This window comes from Salmo salar, chromosome 18 (genome assembly GCF_965601325.2).
Source record: "Salmo salar chromosome 18, fSalSal1, whole genome shotgun sequence".
NCBI lineage: Eukaryota > Metazoa > Chordata > Actinopteri > Salmoniformes > Salmonidae > Salmo > Salmo salar.
This window is the reverse complement of record NC_138308.1, coordinates 95,786,084-95,813,660: the sequence shown is the minus strand read 5'-3', so window position 1 is coordinate 95,813,660 and position 27,577 is coordinate 95,786,084. Positions and strand designations below refer to the sequence as shown.

General features: G+C 45.1%; 1 protein-coding gene across 1 annotated transcript in view; it reads left to right on the top strand.

Annotated features, from left to right (window-relative positions):
• Positions 1 to 19,270, top strand: part of LOC145861707 (dachshund homolog 2) — a 104,806-nt gene extending 85,536 nt beyond the window's left edge. Inside the window, exon 6 of the mRNA XM_082964599.1 lies at positions 18,996 to 19,270. Within this exon, the coding sequence (XP_082820725.1) occupies positions 18,996 to 19,270 (275 nt within the window). The remainder of the gene's footprint in view (positions 1 to 18,995) is intronic.
• The last annotated feature ends 8,307 nt before the right edge of the window (positions 19,271 to 27,577 follow it).

The window sequence follows — 27,577 nt, the reverse complement described above, 5'->3', positions numbered from 1 at the left end:
AGAGAGAGAGAGAGAGAGAGAGACATAGAGAGAGAGAGAGAGAGAGAGAGAGAGAGAGATAGAGAGACATAGAGAGAGAGAGAGAGAGAGAGAGAGAGAGAGAGACAGAGGGGGGGGGGGGGCTTTTGGCACGAGCTCATCAGCCATCACCAGCACGTGAGTCAGTGAAACTGGAAAGCATGTTTAGGACAATAACTTCCTCCTCATAGTGTAGCCTACAATATGTCTTCAAACACCCATGGCATAGGCTATTGATGGATTCAAGATAAGGTCATTTTCACTGATTTTCATTGACCTCAGATTATCAGTTTGAAAGTGTCAAAAGTAGCCTTGTAATTTCGATCATTCGTTGCTGTATTAAATAAGATTCTGCCAAAAGCATCCAGTCATGTAAAATGACATAGAATGACATGACATCTGTATTGCTTCCTGTTTGGGGTTTTAGGTTTCTGTACAAGCACTTTGTGACATCTGTATTGCTTCCTGTTTGGGGTTTTAGGTTTCTGTACAAGCACTTTGTGACATCTGTATTGCTTCCTGTTTGGGGTTTTAGGTTTCTCTATAAGCACTTTGTGACATCTGCTGATGTAAAAAAAAAGGGCTATTATAAAATACATTTCATTGAATTTGTTTGGTTTGCAAAAAGGCAAAAATATTTCCCAGACCATAGGCTATTAAAAATGTGTGCAACAACTCAAAGTGCCTCTACTCTACTGCCCTATACCACTGTGCATATGGGGTAATATGCAATGCTTTATTATATAGGGGATTAAAACACATATATATGATGTGTTCCAGTACCTCAGAACTCCCCAGGTCAGCCGATCACTAAAGGGAAAGGGGGATACCTAGTCAGTTGTAAAGGGGGATACCTAGTACATTTACATTACATTTAAGTCATTTAGCAGACGCTCTTAACCAGAGCGACTTACAAATTGGTGCATTCACCTTATGATATCCAGTGGAACAAGCACTTTACAATAGTGCATCTAAATCTTTTAGAAGGATTACTTTATCCTATCCTAGGTATTCCTTAAAGAGTTGGGGTTTCAGGTGTCTCCGGAAGGTGGTGATTGACTCCGCTGTCCTGGCGTCGTGAGGGAGCTTGTTCCACCATTGGGGTGCCAGAGCAGCGAACAGTTTTGACTGGGCTGAGCGGGAACTGTGCTTCCTCAGAGGTAGGGGGGCCAGCAGGCCAGAGGTGGATGAACGCAGTGCCCTTGTTTGGGTGTAGGGCCTGATCAGAGCCTGAAGGTATGGAGGTGCCGTTCCCTTCACAGCTCCGTAGGCAATCACCATGGTCTTGTAGCGGATGCGAGCTTCAACTGGAAGCCAGTGGAGAGAGCGGAGGAGCGGGGTGACGTGAGAGAACTTGGGAAGGTTGAACACCAGACGGGCTGCGGCGTTCTGGATGAGTTGTAGGGGTTTAATGGCACAGGCAGGGAGCCCAGCCAACAGCGAGTTGCAGTAATCCAGACGGGAGATGACAAGTGCCTGGATTAGGACCTGCGCCGCTTCCTGTGTGAGGCAGGGTCGTACTCTGCGAATGTTGTAGAGCATGAACCTACAGGATCGGGTCACCGCCTTGATGTTAGTGGAGAACGACAGGGTGTTGTCCAGGATCACGCCAAGGTTCTTAGCACTCTGGGAGGAGGGGACAAGGGAGTTGTCAACCGTGATGGCGAGATCATGGAATGGGCAGTCCTTCCCCGGGAGGAAGAGCAGCTCCGTCTTGCCGAGGTTCAGCTTGAGCTGGTGATCCGTCATCCACACTGATATGTCTGACAGACATGCAGAGATGCGATTCGCCGCCTGGTTATCAGAAGGGGGAAAGGAGAAGATTAATTGTGTGTCGTCTGCATAGCAATGATAGGAGAGACCATGTGAGGATATGACAGAGCCAAGTGACTTGGTGTATAGCGAGAATAGGAGAGGGCCTAGAACAGAGCCCTGGGGGACACCAGTGGTGAGAGCGCATGGTGCGGAGACAGATTCTCGCCACGCCACCTGGTAGGAGCGACCTGTCAGGTAGGACGCAATCCAAGCGTGGGCCGCGCCGGAGATGCCCAACTCGGAGAGGGTGGAGAGGAGGATCCGATGGTTCACAGTATCAAAGGCAGCAGAAAGGTCTAGAAGGATGAGAGCAGAGGAGAGAGAGTTAGCTTTAGCAGTGCGGAGAGCCTCCGTGACACAGAGATAAGCAGTCTCAGTTGAATGCCCAGTCTTGAAACCTGACTGATTAGGATCAAGAAGGTCATTCTGAGAGAGATAGCAGGAGAGCTGGCCAAGGACGGCACGTTCAAGAGTTTTGGAGAGAAAAGAAAGAAGGGATACTGGTCTGTAGTTGTTGACATCGGAGGGATCGAGTGTAGGTTTTTTCAGAAGGGGTGCAACTCTCGCTCTCTTGAAGACGGAAGGGACGTAGCCAGCGGTCATTGATGAGATGATGAGCGCGGTGAGGAAGGGCAGAAGGTCTCCGGAAATGGTCTGGAGAAGAGAGGAGGGGATAGGGTCAAGTGGGCAGGTTGTTGGGCGGCCGGCCGTCACAAGACGCGAGATTTCATCTGGAGAGAGAGGGGAGAAAGAGGTCAAAGCACAGGGTAGGGCAGTGTGAGCAGGACCAGCGATGTCGTTTGACTTAGCAAACGAGGATCGGATATCGTCAACCTTAGTCAGTTGTAAAGGGGGATACCTAGTCAGTTGTAAAAGGAAAGGGGGGTACCTAGTCAGTTGTAAAGGGAAAGGGGGATATCTAGTCAGTTGTAAAGGGGGATACCTAGTCAGTTGTAAAGGGAAAGGGGGGATACCTAGTCAGTTGGAAAGGGAAAGGGGGATACCTAGTCAGTTGGAAAGGGAAAGGGGGGATACCTAGTCAGTTGGAAAGGGAAAGGGGGGATACCTAGTCAGTTGGAAAGGGAAAGGGGGATACCTAGTCAGTTGTAAAGGGGGATACCTAGTCAGTTGTAAAGGGAAAGGGGGATACCTAGTCAGTTGTAAAGGGGGATACCTAGTCAGTTGTAAAGGGAAAGGGGGATACCTAGTCAGTTGGAAAGGGAAAGGGGGGATACCTAGTCAGTTGTAAAGGGGGATACCTAGTCAGTTGTAAAGGGGGATACCTAGTCAGTTGTAAAAGGAAAGGGGGGTACCTAGTCAGTTGTAAAGGGAAAGGGGGGATACCTAGTCAGTTGTAAAGGGAAAGGGGGATACCTAGTCAGTTGTAAAGGGGGATACCTAGTCAGTTGTAAAGGGAAAGGGGGATACCTAGTCAGTTGTAAAGGGGGATACCTAGTCAGTTGTAAAGGGAAAGGGGGGATACCTAGTCAGTTGTAAAGGGGGATACCTAGTCAGTTGGAAAGGGGGATACCTAGTCAGTTGTAAGGGGAAAGGGGGATACCTAGTCAGTTGGAAAGGGAAAGGGGGATACCTAGTCAGTTGGAAAGGGAAAGGGGGATACCTAGTCAGTTGGAAAGGGAAAGGGGGGATACCTAGTCAGTTGTACAGGGAAAGGGGGGATACCTAGTCAGTTGTAAAGGGGGATACCTAGTCAGTTGTAAAGGGGGATACCTAGTCAGTTGTAAGGGGAAAGGGGGATACCTAGTCAGTTGGAAAGGGAAAGGGGGATACCTAGTCAGTTGGAAAGGGAAAGGGGGATACCTAGTCAGTTGGAAAGGGAAAGGGGGGATACCTAGTCAGTTGTACAGGGAAAGGGGGGATACCTAGTCAGTTGTAAAGGGGGATACCTAGTCAGTTGTAAAGGGGGATACCTAGTCAGTTGTAAGGGGAAAGGGGGATACCTAGTCAGTTGGAAAGGGAAAGGGGGATACCTAGTCAGTTGGAAAGGGAAAGGGGGGATACCTAGTCAGTTGTACAGGGAAAGGGGGGATACCTAGTCAGTTGTAAAGGGGGATACCTAGTCAGTTGTAAAGGGGGATACCTAGTCAGTTGTAAAGGGGGATACCTAGTCAGTTGTAAAGGGGGATACCTAGTCAGTTGTAAAAGGAAAGGGGGATACCTAGTCAGTTGGAAAGGGAAAGGGGGATACCTAGTCAGTTGTAAAGGGGGATACCTAGTCAGTTGTAAAGGGGGATACCTAGTCAGTTGTAAAAGGAAAGGGGGGTACCTAGTCAGTTGTAAAGGGGGATACCTAGTCAGTTGTAAAGGGAACTGGGGATACCTAGTCAGTTGGAAAGGGAAAGGGGGATACCTAGTCAGTTGGAAAGGGGGATACCTAGTCAGTTGGAAAGGGAACGGGGGATACCTAGTCAGTTGTAAAGGGGGATACCTAGTCAGTTGGAAAGGGAAAGGGGGGATACCTAGTCAGTTGTAAAGGGAAAGGGGGATACCTAGTCAGTTGGAAAGGGAACGGGGGATACCTAGTCAGTTGTAAAGGGGGATACCTAGTCAGTTGGAAAGGGGGATACCTAGTCAGTTGGAAAGGGAAACGGGGGATACCTAGTCAGTTGTAAAGGGAAAGGGGGATACCTAGTCAGTTGTAAAGGGAAAGGGGGATACCTAGTCAGTTGTAAAGGGGGATACCTAGTCAGTTGTAAAGGGAAATGGGGATACCTAGTCAGTTGTAAAGGGAAAGGGGAATACCTAGTCAGTTGTAAATGGGAATACCTAGTCAGTTGTGAAGGGAAAGGGGGGATACCTAGTCAGTTGTGAAGGGAAAGGGGGATACCTAGTCAGTTGTAAAGGGGGATACCTAGTCAGTTGGAAAGGGAACGGGGGATACCTAGTCAGTTGGAAAGGGAACGGGGGATACCTAGTCAGTTGGAAAGGGAACGGGGGATACCTAGTCAGTTGGAAAGGGAACGGGGGATACCTAGTCAGTTGGAAAGGGAACGGGGGATACCTAGTCAGTTGTAAAGGGGGATACCTAGTCAGTTGGAAAGGGAAAGGGGGGATACCTAGTCAGTTGTGAAGGGAAAGGGGGATACCTAGTCAGTTGTAAAGGGGGATACCTAGTCAGTTGTAAAGGGGGATACCTAGTCAGTTGTAAAGGGGGATACCTAGTCAGTTGTATAGGGAAAGGGGGATACCTAGTCAGTTGGAAAGGGGATACCTAGTCAGTTGGAAAGGGAACGGGGGATACCTAGTCAGTTGGAAAGGGAAAGGGGGATACCTAGTCAGTTGTAAAGGGAAAGGGGGATACCTAGTCAGTTGGAAAGGGGGATACCTAGTCAGTTGGAAAGGGAACGGGGGATACCTAGTCAGTTGTAAAGGGGATACCTAGTCAGTTGGAAAGGGGGATACCTAGTCAGTTGGAAAGGGGGATACCTAGTCAGTTGGATTGGGAACGGGGGATACCTAGTCAGTTGTAAAGGGGGATACCTAGTCAGTTGGAAAGGGAAAGGGGGGATACCTAGTCAGTTGTGAAGGGAAAGGGGGGATACCTAGTCAGTTGTAAAGGGGGATACCTAGTCAGTTGTAAAGGGAAAGGGGGATACCTAGTCAGTTGGAAAGGGAACGGGGGATACCTAGTCAGTTGTACAACTGAATGCCTTCAACTGAAATGTGTCTTCTGCATTTAACCCAACCCCTCTGAATCAGAGAGGTGTGGGGGGTTGCCTTAATCAACCTCGACAGCACCCAGGGAACAGTGGGTTAACTGCCTTGCTCAGGGGTAAAACAACAGATTTCTACCTTGTCAGGGATTTGATTTGATCCAGCAACCTTTTGGGTTACTGGCCCAACACTCTAACCACTAGGCTACCTGCTGGTTACTGGCCCAACACTCTAACCACTAGGCTATCTGCTGGTTACTGGCCCAACGCTCTAACCACTAGGCTATCTGCTGGTTACTGGCCCAACACTCTAACCACTAGGCTATCTGCTGGTTACTGGCCCAACACTCTAACCACTAGGCTACCTGCTGGTTACTGGCCCAACACTCTAACCACTAGGCTATCTGCTGGTTACTGGCCCAACGCTCTAACCACTAGGCTACCTGCTGGTTACTGGTCCAACACTCTAACCACTAGGCTACCTGCTGGTTACTGGCCCAACGCTCTAACCACTAGGATACCTGCTGGTTACTGGCCCAACACTAACCACTAGGCTACCTGCTGGTTACTGGCCCAACACTCTAACCACTAGGCTCTAACCACTAGGCTACCTGCTGGTTACTGGCCCAACACTCTAACCACTAGGCTCTAACCACTAGGTAACCTACTGGTTACTGGCCCAACGCTCTAACCACTAGGCTACCTGCTGGTTACTGAACCAACACTAACCACTAGGCTACCTGCTGGTTACTAGTCCAACACTCTAACCACTAGGATACCTGCTGGTTACTGGCCCAACACTAACCACTAGGCTACCTGCTGGTTACTGGCCCAACACTCTAACCACTAGGATACCTGCTGGTTACTGGCCCAACACTAACCACTAGGATACCTGCTGGTTACTGGTCCAACACTCTAACCACTAGGATACCTGCTGGTTACTGGCCCAACGCTCTAACCACTAGGCTACCTGCTGGTTACTGGTCCAACACTCTAACCACTAGGCTACCTGCTGGTTACTGGCCCAACACTCTAACCACTAGGATACCTACTGGTTACTGGCCCAACGCTCTAACCACTAGGCTACCTGCTGGTTACTGGCCCAACACTCTAACCACTAGGATACCTACTGGTTACTGGCCCAATGCTCTAACCACTAGGCTACCTGCTGGTTACTGGCCCAACACTCTAACCACTAGGATACCTGCCTAGTGGGTTGAATATTGTGCAACTGACTAGGTTTACAAAAATTCCAAATCTTTTGTTTACTGTTCATTTCTGATTGTTTATTTCCCTTGTTTATTTTACGTTTGTTTCTCATCTATTCCACTTGCTTTGGTAATGTAAACATATATGTTTCCCATGCCAATAAAGGCCTTTGAATTGAAAATTGAAATGGAGAGTTTGACAGAAAGAGAGATGAAGAGAGTGAGAGAGAGAAATGGGGGGATGGAAAGAGAGAGAGATGAGAGCGAGAGTGAGAAATGGGGGGGGGAGAGAGAGAGAGAAGAGGGAGAGTAGATTGAGAAAGAGAGGCGGAGATAATGCCATATGAAGATTGCAATTGTAAAACGATCAATATTACACTTTCAGTTCTATTTCTAGAGATTACAGCTCCACAGAAGGAAAATAAACCAGCGGCCGGTGATAAGGTTTGTGTGTGTGTGTGTGTGTGTGTGTGTGTGTGTGTGTGTGTGTGATGCTGTGTATTTAGGGAAATTATTCATAGAGGTGTGTTTGTTGAGGTGAGAGAGAGTCCAGACTCCAATACATTTAAACATTAGAGATGAAACACACTCACACCCATCTTATCGTACTAGAGATGAGATGACACAAACAAACTATGAATGAGGGATATACTTTCCAAATCAAATCAAATCTTAATGGTCACATGGTTAGCAGATGTTATTGGTCACATGGTTAGCAGATGTTATTGGGCACATGGTTAACAGATGTTATTGGTCACATGGTTAGCAGATGTTATTGGTCACATGGTTAGCAGATGTTATTGGTCACATGGTTAGTTAGCAGATGTTATTGGTCACATGTTTAGCAGATGTTATTGGTCACATGGTTAGCAGATGTTATTGGTCACATGGTTAGCAGATGTTATTGGGCACATGGTTAACAGATGTTATTGGTCACATGGTTAGCAGATGTTATTGGTCACATGGTTAGCAGATGTTATTGGTCACATGGTTAGTTAGCAGATGTTATTGGTCACATGGTTAGCAGATGTTATTGGTCACATGGTTAGCAGATGTTATTGGTCACATGGTTAGCAGATGTTATTGGTCACATGGTTAGCAGGTGTTATTGGTCACATGGTTAGCAGATGTTATTGGTCACATGGTTAGCAGATGTTATTGGTCACATGGTTAGTTAGCAGATGTTATTAGTCACATGGTTAGCAGATGTTATTGGTCACATGGTTAGCAGATGTTATTGGTCACATGGTTAGCAGATGTTATTGGTCACATGGTTAGCAGATGTTATTGGTCACATGGTTAGCAGATGTTATTGGTCACATGGTTAGCAGGTGTTATTGGTCACATGGTTAGCAGATATTATTGGTCACATGGTTAGCAGATGTTATTGGTCACATGGTTAGCAGATGTTATTGGTCACATGGTTAGCAGATGTTATTGGTCACATTGTTAGCAGATGTTATTGGTCACATGGTTAGCAGATGTTATTGGTCACATGGTTAGCAGATGTTATTGGTCACATGGTTAGCAGATGTTATTGGTCACATGGTTAGCAGATGTTATTGGTCACATGGTTAGAAGATGTTATTGGTCACATGGTTAGCAGATGTTATTGGTCACATGGTTAGCAGATGTTATTGGTCACATGGTTAGCAGATGTTATTGGTCACATGGTTAGCAGATGTTATTGGTCACATGGTTAGCAGATGTTATTGGTCACATGGTTAGCAGATGTTAATGCGAGTGTAGCGAAAAGCTTGTGTTTCTTGTTCCGACAGTGCAGCAATATCTAAGAAGTAATATCTAATAATTCCACAACAACTATCTAATACACACAAATCTAATAAAGGAATGGAATAAGAATAAGAATATATAAATATAAATATATGGATGAGCAGTGTCAGAGAGGCTAAGATGCAATAGATAGTATAGAATAGATAGTATAGAATAGATATTATAGAATATAGTATATACATATTAGATGAGTAATGCAAGATATGTAAACATTCTTAAAGTGGCATTATTAAAGTGAATAGTGTTCCATTTATTAAAGTGGCCAATGATTTCAAGTCTGTATGTAGGCAGCAGCCTCACTGTGTTAGTGATGGCTGTTTAACAGTCTGATGGCCTTGAGATAGAAGCTGTTTTTCAATCTCTCAGTCCCAGCTTTGATGCACCTGTACTGACCTCGCCTTCTGGATGATAGCGGGGTGAACAGGCTGTGGCTCGGGTGGTTGTTGTCCTTGATGATCTGTTTGGCCTTCCTGTGACATCGGGTGATGTAGGTGTCCTGGAGGGCAGGTAGTTTGCCCCCGGTGATGCGTTGTCCAGACCTCTGGAGAGCCCTGCGGTTGTGGGCGGTGCAGTTGCTGTGCCAGGTGGTGATACAGCACGTCAGGATGCTCTCAATTTTGCATCTGTAAAAGTTTGTGAGGGTTTTAGGTGACAAGCTACATTTCTTTAGCCTCCTGAGGTTTAAGAGGCGCTGTTGCGCCTTCTTCACCACACTGTCTGTGTGGGTGGACCATTTCAGTTTGTAAGTGATATGTACACCAAAGAACTTAAAACTTTCCACCTTCTTCACTGCTGTCCTGTTGATGTGGATGGGGCGTGCTCCCTCTGCTGTTTCTACGATCATCTCCTTGTTTTGTTGAAGTTGAGGGAGAGGTTATTTTCCTGACACCACACTCCCTCACCTCCTCCCTGTAGGCTGTCTCGTCGTTTTTGGTAATCAAGCCTACTACTGTTGTGTCGTCTGCAAACTTGATGATTGAGTTAGAGGCGTGCATGGCCACGCAGTCGTGGGTGAACAGGGAGTACAGGAGGGGGCTGAGAACACACCCTTGTGGGGCCCCAGTGTTGAGGATCAGCGAAGTGAAATGTTGTTTCCTACCTTCACCACCTGGGGGTGGCCCGTCAGAAAGTCCAGGACCCAATTGCACAGGGCGGGGTTGAGACCCAAGGCCTCAAGCTTAATGACAAGCTTGGAGGGTACTATGGTGTTGAATGCTGAGCTATAGTCAATGAACAGCATTCTTACATAGGTATTCCTCTTGTCCAGATGGGATAGGGCAGTGTGCAGTGTGATGGCGATTGCATCGTCTGTGGACATATTGGGACGGTAAGACAATTGAAGTGGGTCTAGGGTGACAGGTAAGATGGAGGTGATATGATCCTTGACTAGTCTCTCAAAACACTTAATGATGACAGAAGTGAGTGCTACGGGGTGATAGTCATTTTGTTCAGTTACCTTTGCATTCTTGGGAACAGGAACAATGGTGGCCATCTTGAAGCTGTGGGGACAGCAGACTGGTATAGAGAGAGACTGAATATGTCCGTAAACACTCCAGCCAGCTGGTCTGCCCATGCTCTGAGGACGCAGATAGGGATGCTGTCTGGGCTGGCAGCCTGGCGAGGGTTGACACATTTAAATGTCTTACTCACGTCGGCCATGGAGAAGGAGAGCCCACAGTCCTTGGTAGCGACGGTGACACTGTATTGTCCTCAAAGCGAAGAAGGTGTTTAGTACCAGTAATTACATTTACATTTTAGTCATTTAGCAGACGCTCTTATCCAGAGCGACTTACAGTAGTGAATACATACATTTCATTCACATTTCATACATTTTTTTTTTTTTGTACTGGCCCCCCGTGGGAATCAAACCCACAACTCTGGCGTTGCACACACCATGCTGCCGTTGCAAACACCATGCTCTACCAACTGAGCCACAGGGAAGGCGTAATCTGGGATGCTGGCCTTCTAGGCAGAGTTGCAAAGAAAAAGCCATTTCTCAGACTGGCCAATAAAAATAAAAGATTTAGATGGGCAAAAGAACACAGACACTGGACAGAGGAACTCAGCATCCCAGAGTCGCCTCTCAACTGTTGACATTGAGACTGGTGTTTTGTGGGTACCATTTAATGAAGCTGCCAGTTGAGGACTTGTGAGCCGCAATAGTCATTTACAACATTAACAATGTTTACACTGTATTTCTGATCAATTTGATGTTATTTTAATGGGCAAAAAAATTGCTTTTCTTTCAAAAACCAGGACATTTCTAAGTGACCACAAACTTTTAAACGGTGGTGTATGTCTCATGTCTGAATTGCAACTCCACTTTGTCTCTATACATTTTGCTCTTTTGATTGCGGAGGGAATGACTACGCTGTCATATTCTCAGTCGCCTTGCCATGTTTACATTTTTTTATTTTTTATTTAACCAGGCAAGTCAGTTAAGAACAAATTCTTATTTACAATGATGGCCTACTCCGGTCAAACCCGGATGACGCTGGGCCAATTGTGCGCCGCCCTATGGGACTCCCAATCACAGCCGGATGTGATGCACCCTGGATTCGAACCAGGTACTGCAGTGACGCCTCTTACACTAAAATGCAGCATCTTAGATCACTGCGCCACTCGGGAGCACTGTGGTGGTTCGCAATTTCAGTTTTGTGCAAATGCTGCCATCTATCTGCGGTTTCTGGTTATGGTAGGTTTTAATAGTCACAAATAAATCTCCTAAACACTTCCTTATAAACTCCCTCACCAAAGCATGAGTCAGCGTATACGTCGATGTTATTCTCTGAGGCTACCCGGAACATATCCCAGTTCTCGTGATCAAAACAATCTTGAAGCGTGTAATCCGATTTGTCAGACCAGCGTTGGATAGTCTAACACGTCTGTTTCTCAAACTAGACACTCTAATGTACTTGTCCTCTTGCTCAGTTGTGCACCGGGGCCTCCCACTCCTCTTTCTATTCTGCTTAGAGCCATTATCTCTGAAGGGAGTAGTACATAGCGTTGTACAAGATTTTCAGTTTCTTGCTAATTTCTCGCATGGAATAGCCTTCATTTCTCAGAACAAGAATAGACTGATGAGTTTCAGAAGAATGTTCTTTGTTTCTGGACATTTTGAGCCTGTAATCAAACCCACAAATGCTGACGCTCCAGATATTCAACTAGTCTAAAGAAGGCCAGTTTTATTGCTTCTTTAATTAGCACAACAGTTTTCAGCTGTGCTAACATAATTGCAAAAGGGTTTTCTAATGATCAATTAGCCTTTTAAAATGATAAACTTGGATTAGCTAACACAACGTGCCATTGGAACCCAGGAGTGATGGTTGCTGATAATGGGCCTCTGTACACCTATGTAGATATTCCATTCAAAATCAGCCGTTTCCAGCTACAATAGTCATTTACAAAATTAAAACAATATCTACACTGTATTTCTGATCAATTTGATATTATTTTAATGGACAGAAAATGTGCTTTTCTTTCCAAAATAATGAACAGTAAACATTACACTCACAGAAGTTCCAAAAGAATAAAGACATTACAAATGTCATATTATGTATATATACAGTGTTGTAACGATGTACAAATGATTAAAGTACAAAAGAGAAAATGAAATAAACAACAATATGGGTTGTATTTACAATGGTGTTTGTTCTTCACTGGTTGACCTTTTCTTGTGGCACCCAGTAGATATGGGAGTTTATCAAAATTGGGTTTGTTTTCAAATTATTTGTGGATCTGTGTAATCTGAGGGAAATATGTGTCTCTAATATGGTCATACATTGGGCAGGAGGTTAGGAAGTGCAGCTCAGTTTCCACCTTATTTTGTGCGCAGTGTGCACATAGCCTGTCTTCTCTTGAGAGCCAGTTCTGCCTACAGCAGCCTTTCTCAATAGCACGGCTATGCTCACTGAGTCTGTACATAGTCAAAGCATTCCTTAAGTTTGGTTCTGTAACAACAGTTGTCATGGAGAGAAGACCAAGGCGCAGCAGGTATGTGAATACTCATATTTAATTTCCCAAAAAAAGAGTAAATCATCCACTTAACAATACAAACGAAGTGACAACAGCTACAGTTCTGCAGGCTAGAAACGCAGTGCAAAAACAACCACCCACAACCCCAAAGAAAAACACACACACCTATATAGGACTTCCAATCAAAGGCAACTATACACACCTGCCTTCAATTGGAAGTCCCAATCAACAATACAATCATTCACATACAAAAACTGCCACGTCCTGACCCCAAAACTAATACAATAGCTCCATCTGCTGGTCATGACGTGACAGTACCCCCCCCTCAAGGTGCAGACCCCGGAATGCACCTACCAACAGAAAACACCAACAAAAAACCCATAAACACTAACCCCTAAACAATAAGGGAGGGAAGGGAGGGTGGCTGCCGTCACCGACGGCACTGTGCTACACCCTCCCTCCCCAACCCACCTATCCTGGAGGTGGCTCAGGTGCAGGATGTGGACCTCGCTCCACCTTCGGCGTCGCCCACTTTGGTGGCGCCGATAGCTGCACCGGGCAGACGGAGGGCAGGAGCGCCACTCGGGCTGGTCGGAGGGCAGGAGGGCCACTCGGGCTGGGCCGGAGGGCAGGAGGGCCACTCGGGCTGGGCCGGAGGGCAGGAGGGCCACTCGGGCTGGGCCGGAGGGCAGGAGGGCCACTCGGGCTGGGCCGGAGGGCAGGAGGGCCACTCGGGCTGGGCCGGAGGGCAGGAGGGCCACTCGGGCTGGGCCGGAGGACCGGAGGGCCACTCGGGCTGGGCCGGAGGGCAGGAGGGCCACTCGGGCTGGGCCGGAGGGCAGGAGGGCCACTCGGGCTGGTCGGAGAGCAGGAGGGCCACTCGGGCTGGGCCGGAGGGCAGGAGGGCCACTCGGGCTGGGCCGGAGGGCAGGAGGGCCACTCGGGCTGGGCCGGAGGGCAGGAGGGCCACTCGGGCTGGGCCGGAGGGCAGGAGGGCCACTCGGGCTGGGCCGGAGGACCGGAGGGCCACTCGGGCTGGGCCGGAGGGCAGGAGGGCCACTCGGGCTGGGCCGGAGGGCAGGAGGGCCACTCGGGCTGGGCCGGAGGGCAGGAGGGCCACTCGGGCTGGGCCGGAGGACAGGCGGGCACCCTGGCAGATCCGGGCAGGCGGGCACCTCTGGCAGCTCCGGGCAGTCTGGCCACTCTGGCGGCTCTGGCGGCTCCTGACTAGCGGGCGGCTCTGGCGACTTACGACTGGCGGGCGGCTCTGGTGACTGTTGACTGGCGGGCGGCTCTGGTGACTGTTGACTGGCGGACGGCTCTGGTGACTGTTGACTGGCGGGCGGCTCTGGTGACTTACGACTGGCGGGCAGCTCTGGTGACTTACGACTGGCGGGCAGCTCTGGTAACTTACGACTGGCGGGCAGCTCTGGTGACTCTTGACTGGCGAGGCTGGGCTGACGCACTAGACTCCTGATGCGTGGGGCTGGTACTGGACGTGCCAGCATGGAGACACGCACCTCCATGCTAGTGCGTCTAGTGGGAAACACCGGACCGAAAGGGCGCACTGGCGGTCTTGAGTGCAGGGTTGGCATCACCCCTTCCGGCTCGATGCTCACCTTGCCCTGGCACCTGCGGGGCGCTGGTACTGGGCGGACTGGGCTGTGCGTCCGTATAGGCGAGATGGTGCGTACCTCAGCGTAACATGGCGCCCTCCACCTCATACGCACCTCCCTGTAGTCACGGGTAGCTGGCTTACGGCACTTCCCTGGTCTGGCCAAACTACCCGTGGCCCCCCCCAAAAAAAATCTTGGGGCTGCCTCTCGGGTTCCCTTAGCTCCCTTAACTTGTCCTCCCAGAATTGTCTTTCGTCCTGCCAGGTCCATTCCTCCATTTTTTTCTCCTGTGGCTTCCTCCTCTTCTGCTGCTTGGTCCTTTGGTGGGTGGTTCTGTAACAACAGTTGTCATGGAGAGAAGACCAAGGTGCAGCAGGTATGTGAATACTCATATTTAATTTCCCCCAAAAAAGTAAAGCATCCACTTAACCTGTTAGGGCTAGGGGGCAGCATTGACACGGCTGGATAAAAAACATACCCGATTTAATCTGGTTACCACTCCTACTCAGTAACTAGAATATGCATATACTTATTACATATGGATAGAAAACACCCTAAATTTTCTAAAACTGTTTGAATGGTGTCTGTGAGTATAACAGAACTCAAATGGCAGGTCAAAACCTGAGAGATTCCTTTACAGGAAGTGGCCTGTCTGACCATTTGTTGAACTTGTTTTCCATCTCTATCATTTACTAAGGATCTCTGCTCTAACGTGACACTTCCCACGTCTTCCATAGGCTCTCAGAGCCCGGGAAAAAACAGAATGTCGTCATTCCAGCCCCAGGCTGAAACACATTATCGCCTTTCTCAAGTGGCCCATCAAGAGACACTAGCTTATGCGCATGACCCCGACCGCCCCCGCCTTTGGGATTTTTTCCTCTGTTTGCCGAAAAGGAGATTCCATGTCGGAATATTATCGCTTTTCTACGAGAAAAATGACGTAAAAATTGATTTTAAACAGCGGTTGACATGCTTCGACGTACGGTAATGGAATACTTTGAATTTTATTGTCAGGAATTGCGCCAAGCGCGCGACACTTCTTTACTATTTCGGATAGTGTCTGGAACGCACGAACAAAACGCCGCTATTCGGATATAACGATGGATTATTTTGGACCAAACCAACATTTGTTATTGAAGTAGCTGTCCTGGGTGTGTATTCTGACGAAGACAACAAAAGGTAATGACATTTTTATAATAGTAAATATGATTATGGTGAGTGCTAAACTTGCCGGGTGTCTAAATAGCGAGCCCGTGATGCCTGGGCTATGTACTTAGAATATTGCAAAATGTGCTTTCACCAAAAAGCTATTTTAAAATCGGACATATCGAGTGCATAGAGGAGGTCTGTATCTATAATTCTTAAAATAATTGTTATGCTTTTTGTGAACGTTTATCGTGAGTAATTTAGTAAAATGTTAGCGAATTCCCCGGAAGTTTGCGGGGGGTATGCTAGTTCTGAACGTCACATGCTAATGTAAAAAGCTGTTTTTTGATATAAATATGAACTTGATTGAACAAAACATGCATGTATTGTATAATATAATGTCCTAGGGTTGTCATCTGATGAAGATCATCAAAGGTGAGTGCTGCATTTAGCTGTCTTCTGGGTTTTGGTGACATTATATGCTGGCTTGAAAAATGGGTGTCTGATTATTTCTGGCTTGGTACTCTGCTGACATAATCTAATGTTTTGCTTTCGTTGTAAAGCCTTTTTGAAATCGGACAGTGTGGTTAGATTAACGAGAGTCTTATCTTTAAATGGCTGTAAAATAGTCATATGTTTGAGAAATTGAAGTAATAGGATTTTTAAGGTTTTGAAAATCGCGCCACAGGCTGGCAGTGGCTGTTACGTAGGTGGGACGAATTCGTCCCGCCGGTCCCATAGAGGTTAACAAAACAATAAAGGTGACAACAGCAACAGTTCTGCAGGCTATGAAACGCAGTGCAAAAACAACCACCCACAACCCCAAAGAAAAACACACACACCTATATAGGACTTCCAATCAAAGGCAACTCAACACACCTGCCTTCAATTGGAAGTCCCAATCAACAACACAATCATTCACATACAAAAACTGCCACGTCCTGACCTCAAAACTAATACAATAGCTCCATCTGCTGGTCAGGACGTGACAGGTTCAGTCACAGTGGTCAGGTATTCTGCCACTGTGTACTCTCTGTTTAGGGCCTAATAGCATTCTAGTTTGCTCTGTTTTTTGTTCATTCATTCTAATGTGTCAAGTAATTATCTTTTTGTTTTCTCATGATTTGGTTGGGTCTAATTGTGTTGCTGTCCTGGTGCTATGTGGGGTCTGTTTGTGTTTGTGAACAGAGCCCCAGGACCAGCTTTCTTAGGGGACTCTTCTCCATGTTCATCTCTCTGTAGGTGATGGCTTTGTTATGGAAGGTTTGGGAATCGCTTCCTTTTAGGTGCTTGTAGAATTTAACGGCTCTTTTACGGATTTTGATAACTTGCGGGTATTGGCCTAATTCTGCTCGATATTAATTATTTGGTGTTTTACGTTGTACACAGAGGATATTTATGCAGAATTCTGCATGCAGAGTCTCAATTTGGTGTTTGTCCCATTTTGTGAATTCTTGGTTGGTGAGCGGACCCCAGACCTCACAACCATAAAGGGTAATGGATTCTATAACTGATTGAAGTATTTTTAGCCAGATCCTAATTGGTATGTTGAATTTTATGTTTCTTTTGATGTCTCTCAGATCGTTCACAGCTTTGTGGAAGTTACCTGTGGCTCTGATGTTTAGGCCAAGGTATGTATAGTTTTTTGTGTGCTCTAGAGCAACGGTGTCTAGATGGAATTTGTATTTGTGTTCTGTGTCTCTCTCTGTCTCTCTCTGTGTCTCTCTGTCTCTCTCTCTCTCTCTTTTGTCAGTCAGTATTCAGCATACACAACTTGTCTCCAGATGTCCATTAAGGCTACAGAAGAGGAAAGTTACTATTGGCCATCTCTCTCTCTCTCGAATCAGCAACAGGAGAGTCAATGGACCAATACCTGAGCTACGCCTCCATCTAGTGGCCAAGCATTTCACTACACCCACAATAACATACACGTGCTAAATATGTGTGTATGCGACCAATGCAATTAGATTTGATATGTGATGGTTCTTATTTTCCCATCTAAATCAGCTTAACCCGCTTTAGTTGAATCTTTTTGCAGTCTATAGCAAAACAAATTTGTCCCGTTTTATCACCGTTGACACATTTTGTTTCAGTGTATTTGATTTAGATTTGATTTAGAAATGTGATTTTGGAATGTGATTTTGGAATGTGATTTTGGAATGTGGTTTTGGAATGTAATTTTGAAATGTGACTTTGGAATGTGATTTTGGAATGTGATTTTGGAATGTGGTTTTGGCACAGTGTCAAGTTTTGACATGTGATTTCCTGCGAATGTGATTGTTGCCACAAGTTAGTGTTCATCCAGTTGTCTTTGCGCGCTCTTCCGGCGTCTTACCGAGTGGCTCTTTCTCATTTCACCGTGCTGGCCCCCCGTGGGTCGAACTCCGCAACCCGGTGAGCAGTACACCATGCCCCCGGGCTCTGGGGCTAGTATAACTTTGTAGGGCATCAGTGGTTGGTTTTCCCTTAATGTGTCTTTGCTGATTGTCAGGCAGTAGGAGATTTTTATTAATGACTCGATCTATGATTTACAGAAGATCTGTCCATCAGTCTTTCTCTTCTTCATCATCTCCAGAACCTTCCGTCTCCTTTCTCCTTCATCTTTTCAATCAGGAAGTCCAGCTTTTACCTCATGATGACTGTCATTTCAACTCTTCATGGGTCTTCTGAACCTCGTCTGAGAGATTCGTGACTTTACATCAAGAAGGATGGTGAGACGGTAGGGGAATCTACTACTTCCCTCAAACCCAAAGATGTTATAAACTGTAACCAGATCGTGTCTCCTCTCTCTACAGCGATGACATGATTGACCACGGCATTGATCATAGTGGTCTTCCCTGTTCCTGTCTCTCCCACTGTCAGAATGGTTTCGTTCTCCCGACTGGGATTTTTCTCTCTGCCTCATTTTGTCCCTCTAGATTTTTGCTTGGTCGGTAATATCTGAAACACTGTACGAAGGTATTTTTTTTATGCAGTTTCCTGTAAAACAAAATAATACTTATGTTAGTTAGCCTTACTGGCAATGCTTCAAAATAAAAAAATGTTGGATGATTAACAATGTAGACATAATAGTAATAATAATAGCATATACGATCTCAACAGATCATTTTGTGTTTGTGTTATCCACAGCGGAATTAAACCCTCAGCCTCAGGCTCTTACCAACTGAGCCACACAGGACAAGAACTCATGTAAAGTTCATGTTTTCTACTGGCAAAAAAACAACAACTTATAGCTGTGGTGTAAATGTTTGTGTGTTAAACTTATAGCTGTGGTGTAAATGTTTGTGTGTTAAACTTATAGCTGTGGTGTAAATGTTTGTGAGCTAAACTTATAGCTGTGGTGTAAATGTTTGTGTGTTAAACTTATAGCTGTGGTGTAAAAGTTTGTGTGTTAAACTTATAGCTGTGGTGTAAATGTTTGTGTGTTAAACTTATAGCTGTGGTGTAAATGTTTGTGTGTTAAACTTATAGCTGTGGTGTAAATGTTTGTGAGCTAAACTTATAGCTGTGGTGTAAATGTTTGTGTGTTAAACTTATAGCTGTGGTGTAAATGTTTGTGTGTTAAACTTATAGCTGTGGTGTAAATGTTTGTGTGTTAAACTTATAGCTGTGGTGTAAATGTTTGTGTGTTAAACTTATAGTTGTGGTGTAAATGTTTGTGTGTTAAACTTATAGCTGTGGTGTAAATGTTTGTGTGTTAAACTTATAGCTGTGGTGTAATTGTGTTCTATAATGCAACTCCGTGGAAGGTTTGTGCCACTCCACCGTGCATCATGGACATATACAGGACATAACCGGGAGGAGGAGAACACAGGAGGAGGATATAGGAGGAGGATACAGGAGGAGAACACAGGAGGAGAATACAGGAGAACACGGGAGGAGAATAAAGGAGAACACAAGAGGAGAACACAGGAGGAGGATAAAGGAGGAGAACACAGGAGGAAGATTTAGGAGGAGGATACAGGAGGAGAATACAGTAGGAGAATACAGGAGAACACAGGAGGAGGACACAGGAGGAGGATAAAGGAGGAGGATAAAGGAGGAGAACAATGGAGGAGAATACAGGGGAGGACGGAGGGCCGGGGGTACAGGACCGGGAGAAGGGCACAGGACCGGAGAGGATAGGGGGCACGGAGGAGGACACGGGGAGGAGGAGCATAAAGGAGGAGACACGGGAGGAGAGGAGAACACAGGGAGCCGGAGGAGACACAGGAGGAGGACACAGGAGGAGAATACAGGAGGAGATTACAGGAGAAGTAAACAGGAGGAGAATAAAGGAGAACACAAGAGGAGAACACAGAAGGAGAACACAGGAGGAGAATAAAGGAGGAGGATACAGGAGGAGGCTGAAAGATCCGGAAATTATCATGTGGGATAGGGATGACACGCTTCACTGGGACAGTTATTAATGTACACAGCACCTTCACTGGGACAGTTGTTAATGTGCACATCACATTCACTGGGACAGTTATTAATGTACACAGCACCTTCACTGGGACAGTTATTAAGGTACACATACCTTCACTGGGACAGTTATTAATGTACACAGCACCTTCACTGGGACAGTTATTAATGTACACATCACCTTCACTGGGACAGTTATTAATGTACACATCAACTTCACTGGGACAGTTATTAATGTACACAGCACCTTCACTGGGACAGTTATTAATGTACACATCACTTTCACTGGGACAGTTATTAATGTACACAGCACCTTCACTGGGACAGTTATTAATGTACACATCACCTTCACTGGGACAGTTATTAATGTACACAGCACCTTCACTGGGACAGTTATTAATGTACACATCACCTTCACTGGGACAGTTATTAATGTACACAGCACCTTCACTGGGACAGTTATTAATGTACACATCACCTTCACTGGGACAGTTATTAATGTACACAGCACCTTCACTGGGACAGTTATTAAGGTACACATCACCTTCACTGGGACAGTTATTAATGTACACAGCACCTTCACTGGGACAGTTATTAATGTGCACAGCACCTGTAGCTATAGAGAAGAACATTTGTTTTTGGGTGAAGGGTGATGCAGCATGTTGGAGATCCAGTGTCTTTTTATAGTGACCATTAGCTACTTACCCAAGACAACAGAGGTCACACAGACTGCAACCCATTGGAGCAAACTGAGGGATTCATGTTTTACCTGTCCTGTCTACGGTTGCATATTATGATGCTAGAATATGTGTACATTTATAAACCGTACATTTATATACCATACATTGGTCATATCATTGTTTCCTCATCAACAGCATGGTCATGTCATTGTTTCCTCATCAACAGCATAGTCATGTCATTGTTTCCTCATCAACAGCATGGTCATGTCATTGTTTCCTCATCAACAGCATGGTCATGTCATTGTTTCCTCATCAACAGCATGGTCATGTCATTGTTTCCTCATCAACAGCATGGTCATGTCATCGTTTCCTCATCAACAGCATGGTCATGGGATTGTTTCCTCATCAACAGCATGGTCATGTTATTGTTTCCTCATCAACAGCATGGTCATGTCATTGTTTCCTCATCAACAGCATGGTCCTGCTCATTGTTTCCTCATCAACAGCATGGTCATGTCATTGTTTCCTCATCAACAGCATGGTCATGTCATTGTTTCCTCATCAACAGCATGGTCATGTCATTGTTTCCTCATCAACAGCATGGTCATGTCATCGTTTCCTCATCAACAGCATGGTCATGTCATTGTTTCCTCATCAACAGCATGGTCATATCATTGTTTCCTCATCAACAGCATGGTCATGCCATTGTTTCCTCATCAACAGCATGGTCATGTCATTGTTTCCTCATCAACAACATGGTCATGCCATTGTTTCCTCATCAACAGCATGGTCATGCCATTGTTTTCTCATCAACAGCATGGTCCTGTCATTGTTTCTTCATCAACAGCATGGTCATGTCATTGTTTCTTCATCAACAGCATGGTCATATTATTGTTTCCTCATTAACAACATGGTCATGTCATTGTTTCCTCATCAACAGCATGGTCATGCCATTGTTTCCTCATCAACAGCAGGGTCATGTCATGACTCGCTGTTCTCTAAAGTGGTGCAATATTTATGAGTTATGATGTCATTACAAGTATCACGTTCCAGGCTGACTACATTTGCAAACGTTCCATTGCATCAACCAATGGTTGCGTGCAGTAGGGTATCTGATTTGCTGATATGGTATTACACACCTATCTAGGTGTGTTGAGATCTGGCAGGCTTCTGTAATGTAGTCAGCCTCGAACGTGGCCTCTGGCTCCACAGTCAGGGGAGGCTAGATCTGGCAGGCTTCTGTAATGGAGTCAGCCTGGAACGTGGCCAAAGAACAGCATAGGTACAAACCTTCGAGACATCTGCCCATGGTAAGTGGCACAGATTGATTGATTGACCTGAATGGCGGATGAGACAGAGGGTACAATCTAAGTAGTCTAAAGTGACTTCCTCTTCACGTTCATGCCCATGAGGCATCCACCATTTTGTTTTCTCCTATCCAGTATTTTGAGATCAGATTGGATGAAGGAAATGAGATGAAGATGAAGAAGTGTGATTTTCAATTTTTGTTTTTATAAAACAATTGATTGGATGGTTTTGAAATCTTATGGATTTAGATGACTCCAAAACAGTGTTTCAGTCAAATGTACTTTGGCTGGAAGTTTTAGTGCTGTAGTCATCGTGTATCCCGTCTGAACATTACCATGGTCTCATCCTCAGTCCAGCTCAAAACAGTTTGTAGCCCCCCCCCCCCCCCTCCACACAATAACAATTCCCCTGACTAGCTAAACATAGATATTGTTGACACAATTCTGCAGTTGAACCATAACTACTTCACTGTTCGCTGCTGGGTTTTATATTGATCAGGAGGTATTGTCTATGTCAGTACTTCCCACAACCCAAGTCCTCGGGAACCAAAGGAGTTGATGGATAGCAGACTGATTTAATCAGGTGTGGCCAGTTTAAGGGATACAACAACAAAAAATGTAAACATCTGATGGTTCTCCGAGGAGAGTGTTGGGCCAACCCTGCTCTATGGGCCTGATTCCAACTTTGGACAATACACCTTTCCTATGCACTTCTCAGTAATTGGTATTCAGACTTACCTTACTGCAGGTGTGTAACAGGCTTTGAAGGCGTGGCTCCCTTGCAAGGGCTGAATACAATTAATTCAAAAGCTGAAAATTCGCCCACTTTCTGGCTAACAGATTTTCTCGTGGAGTTTTTCATTCAATGTTCAAGGCTCAGAATACAAGTTCAGAATACAGGTTCAGAATACATGCGCAGAATATTAGGGTTCAGAATATTAGGGTTCAGAATATTAGGGTTCAGAATATTAGGGTTCAGAATATTAGGGTTCAGAATACAGGTTCAGAATATTAGGGTTCAGAATATTAGGGTTCAGAATATTAAGGTTCAGAATATTAGGGCTCAGAATATTAGGGTTCAGAATATTAGGGTTCAGAATACAGGTTCAGAATATTAGGGTTCAGAATACAGGTTCAGAATATTAGGGTTCAGAATATTAGGGTTCAGAATATATGGGTTCAGAATATTAGGGTTCAGAATATTAGGGCTCAGAATATTAGGGTTCAGAATATTAGTGTTCAGAATATTAGGGCTCAGAATATTAGGGTTCAGAATATTAGGGCTCAGAATACAGGTTCAGAATATTAGGGTTCAGACTATTAGGGTTCAGAATATTAGGGTTCAGAATATTAGGGTTCAGAATATTAGGGCTCAGAATACAGGTTCAGAATATTAGGGTTCAGAATATTAGGATTCAGAATATTAGGGTTCAGAATATTAGGGCTCAGAATATTAGGGTTCAGAATATTAGGGTTCAGAATATTAGGGCTCAGAATATTAGGGTTCAGAATACAGGTTCAGAATATTAGGGTTCAGAATATTATGGTTCAGAATACAGGTTCAGAATATTAGGGTTCAGAATACAGGTTCAGAATACAGGTTCAGAATACAGGTTCAGAATATTAGGGTTCAGAATATTAGGGCTCAGAATATTAGGGTTCAGAATATTAGGGTTCAGAATATTAGGGTTCAGAATATTAGTGTTCAGAATATTAGGGCTCAGAATACAGGTTCAGAATATTAGGGTTCAGAATATTAGGGTTCAGAATATTAGGGTTCAGAATATTAGGGCTCAGAATATTAGGGTTCAGAATATTAGTGTTAAGAATAGTAGGGTTCAGAATATTAGGGTTCAGAATATTAGGGCTCAGAATTTTAGGGTTCAGAATATTAGGGCTCAGAATATTAGGGTTCAGAATATTAGGGTTCAGAATATTAGGGCTCAGAATATTAGGGTTCAGAATATTAGGGTTCAGAATATTAGGGTTCAGAATACAGGTTCAGAATATTAGGGTTCAGAATATTAGGGTTCAGAATATTAGTGTTCAGAATATTAGGGTTCAGAATATTAGGGTTCAGAATATTAGGGTTCAGAATATTAGGGTTCAGAATATTAGTGTTCAGAATATTAGGGTTCAGAATATTAGGGTTCAGAATATTAGGGTTCAGAATATTAGGGTTCAATGAAAGAACTATCTACATATAGGCATGTTCATCTCCTTCACGGCACCAATTGGTAGATTTAAAAAATATTCTGGTTTAGGAAAGTATTTATGAATCATAAAAACTGTTTTTTTACGCACAGAAGAAAGATACTGGTAGTGGCTAATATTTAACATGATAGAAATAGGAAACAGAGAAAGTCAGGGTACCCTATAATTAAGACATTTGAGAGTACCCATCCCTGCAAGATGAAAGGTCGTACATTTTAAATTCTGCATAATGGCAAATCATTTCATAAACTTTACTGTGGGAAAAGTGATATGGTGATATGATTCAGTTTGCTGCCATTATGACTGGTTTCACATTTGTCTCCAGCGATTATAAAGTCAAATATATCCAAAACAAATGTCATTTCTATTTACAATCCCCTTACCCAGTGCCCCTGTGACAACAATTTTGGACGCCCTTGTGTCTCCCCTAAATGTGGAGTATGAAATAATTTGTACATAACTAATGCCTGCAATGCAGTGAAGAAAACGATATGACAACAATAACGTCTAATGTAACTGGCCCCTCTAACAGTACAACTGGCCCCAGCATGCCCCCCCCCCCCCCCCCCCCCCCCAGTTGAAATGGTCTAGAACCGCCACTGGTTAGGCCGTCATTGTAAATAAGAATTTGTTCTTAACTGACTTACCTAGTTAAATAAATATTAAATAAAAGAACATTTATATGGTTATAAAACACAGGGAGCTTCAACAACAGGAAGATGTCATACAGCAGTCTGAACTTTCCACCTGGCTGACTGTGGAATAATCGTGATCGTTGTGATATGTGGACGAAGTCATTTATATTCAATACATCTGGAGTTACTGCTAATAGACAGCGTGTGGGTTTTTTCAGGGCTTCTTTTCTTTGGAAAATACTTGTTTGAATCGTAGTTCCCCTAAATAGAGTAAGAATAATGTCCTAGGGGGTGTGGAATATGAACAACGTAGACTATACAGTGTACAGTGCATTCAGAAAGTATTCAGACCCCTTCCCTTTTCCACATTTTGTTATGTTACAGCCTTATTCTAAAATTGATTGTTTTTTTTCTTCATCAATCTACACCCCATAATGACATCACAATACCCCATAATGACATCACAATACCCCATAATGACATCACAATACCCCATAATGACATCACAATACCCCATAATGACAAAGTGAAAACTGGTTTTTAGAAATTTTAGCATAAGTATAAAATGTATTTTAAACAGAAATAACTTATTTGCATAAGTATTCAGACCCTTTACTATGAGACTCAGGTGCATCCTGTTTCCATTGATCATCCATGAGATGTTTCTACAACTTGATTGGAGTCCAAACTTTGGTAAATTCAATTGATTGGACATGATTTGGAAAGGCACACAGAGTACCAAAACATTTCAACGTAGCACCATCATAGGATACCACCTTTCCAACAAGTTAGTTTGTGAAATTTCTGCTCTACTAGAGCAGGACTCAGCCCTTATATTGGCCATATACCCCCCCTCTGGACTCAGCCCTTATATTAGCCATATACCCCCCCCCCCCTCTGGACTCAGCCCTTATATTGGCCATATACCACCACCCCCCCCCCCCCCTCTGGACTCAGCCTTTATATTAGCCATATACCACCCCCCCTCTGGACTCAGCCTTTATATTAGCCATATACCACCCCCCCTCTGGACTCAGCCCTTATATTGGCCATATACCACCCCCCCTCTGGACTCAGCCCTTATATTAGCCATATACCACCCCCCCTCTGGACTCAGCCCTTATATTAGCCATATACCACCCCCCCTCTGGACTCAGCCCTTATATTGGCCATATACCACCCCCCCTCTGGACTCAGCCCTTATATTAGCCATATACCACCCCCCCTCTGGACTCAGCCCTTATATTAGCCATATACCACCACCCCTCTGGACTCAGCCCTTATATTAGCCATATACCACCCCCCCTCTGGACTCAGCCCTTATATTAGCCATATACCACCCCCCCCTCTGGACTCAGCCCTTATATTAGCCATATACCACCACCCCCCCTCTGGACTCAGCCCTTATATTAGCCATATACCACCCCCCCTCTGGACTCAGCCTTTATATTAGCCATATACCACCCCCCCTCTGGACTCAGCCCTTATATTAGCCATATACCCCCCCCCCCCTCTGGACTCAGCCCTTATATTAGCCATATACCACCCCCCCTCTGGACTCAGCCTTTATATTAGCCATATACCACCCCCCCTCTGGACTCAGCCTTTATATTAGCCATATACCACCCCCCCTCTGGACTCAGCCCTTATATTAGCCATATACCACCACCCCCTCTGGACTCAGCCCTTATATTGGCCATATACCACCCCTCTGGACTCAGCCCTTATATTAGCCATATACCACCCCCCCTCTGGACTCAGCCCTTATATTAGCCATATACCACCCCCCCTCTGGACTCAGCCCTTATATTAGCCATATACCACCACCCCTCTGGACTCAGCCCTTATATTAGCCATATACCACCCCCCCTCTGGACTCAGCCCTTATATTAGCCATATACCACCACCCCCCCTCTGGACTCAGCCCTTATATTAGCCATATACCACCCCCCCTCTGGACTCAGCCTTTATATTAGCCATATACCACCCCCCCTCTGGACTCAGCCCTTATATTAGCCATATACCCCCCCCCCCCCCTCTGGACTCAGCCCTTATATTAGCCATATACCACCCCCCCTCTGGACTCAGCCTTTATATTAGCCATATACCACCCCCCCTCTGGACTCAGCCTTTATATTAGCCATATACCACCCCCCCTCTGGACTCAGCCCTTATATTAGCCATATACCACCCCCCCTCTGGACTCAGCCCTTATATTGGCCATATACCACCCCCCCTCTGGACTCAGCCCTTATATTAGCCATATACCACCCCCCCTCTGGACTCAGCCCTTATATTAGCCATATACCACCCCCCCTCTGGACTCAGCCCTTATATTAGCCATATACCACCCCCCCTCTGGACTCAGCCCTTATATTAGCCATATACCACCCCCCTCTGGACTCAGCCCTTATATTGGCCATTTTGTCATACCCGTGGTATACGGTCTGATATACCACAGCTTTCACAGCTGTCAGGGTTCGAACCACCCAGTTTATAAAAAATACCTTTTACAACCATTTAATGAGACTTGATTGGTAATTGAAAGACGGGATTTCAACAGCAGTGATTTTATTGACACACCTTGTTGTTTCTTGGGATTCACCAAGACCCATAGCTAACATCGTTCCCTCACTCAACAATCCTGACAACATTTACACGCAAGGTCTTAAAAACACACACATACAGGCTCTCTCTCTCACACACACACACACACACACACACACACACACACAGTAAGCAGTATATTTACTGAACAAAAATATAACCTCAACATGTAAACATGTAAAGTGTTGGTCCCATGTTTCATTAGCTGAAATATAAGATTCCAGCGTATTTCTTTTCAGACAAATTTGTTTAAATCCCTGTTAGTGAGCATTTCTCCTTTGCCAAGATAATCCATCCACCTGACAGGTGTTGCATATGAAGAAGCTGATTAAACAGCATGATCATTACACAGGTGCACCTTGTGCCGGGGACGATAAAAGGCCACGCTAAAATGTTTTGTCACACAACACAATGCCACAGATGTCTCAAGTTTCGAAGGAGCCATCAATTGGCATGCTGACTGCAGGAATGTCCACCAGAGCTG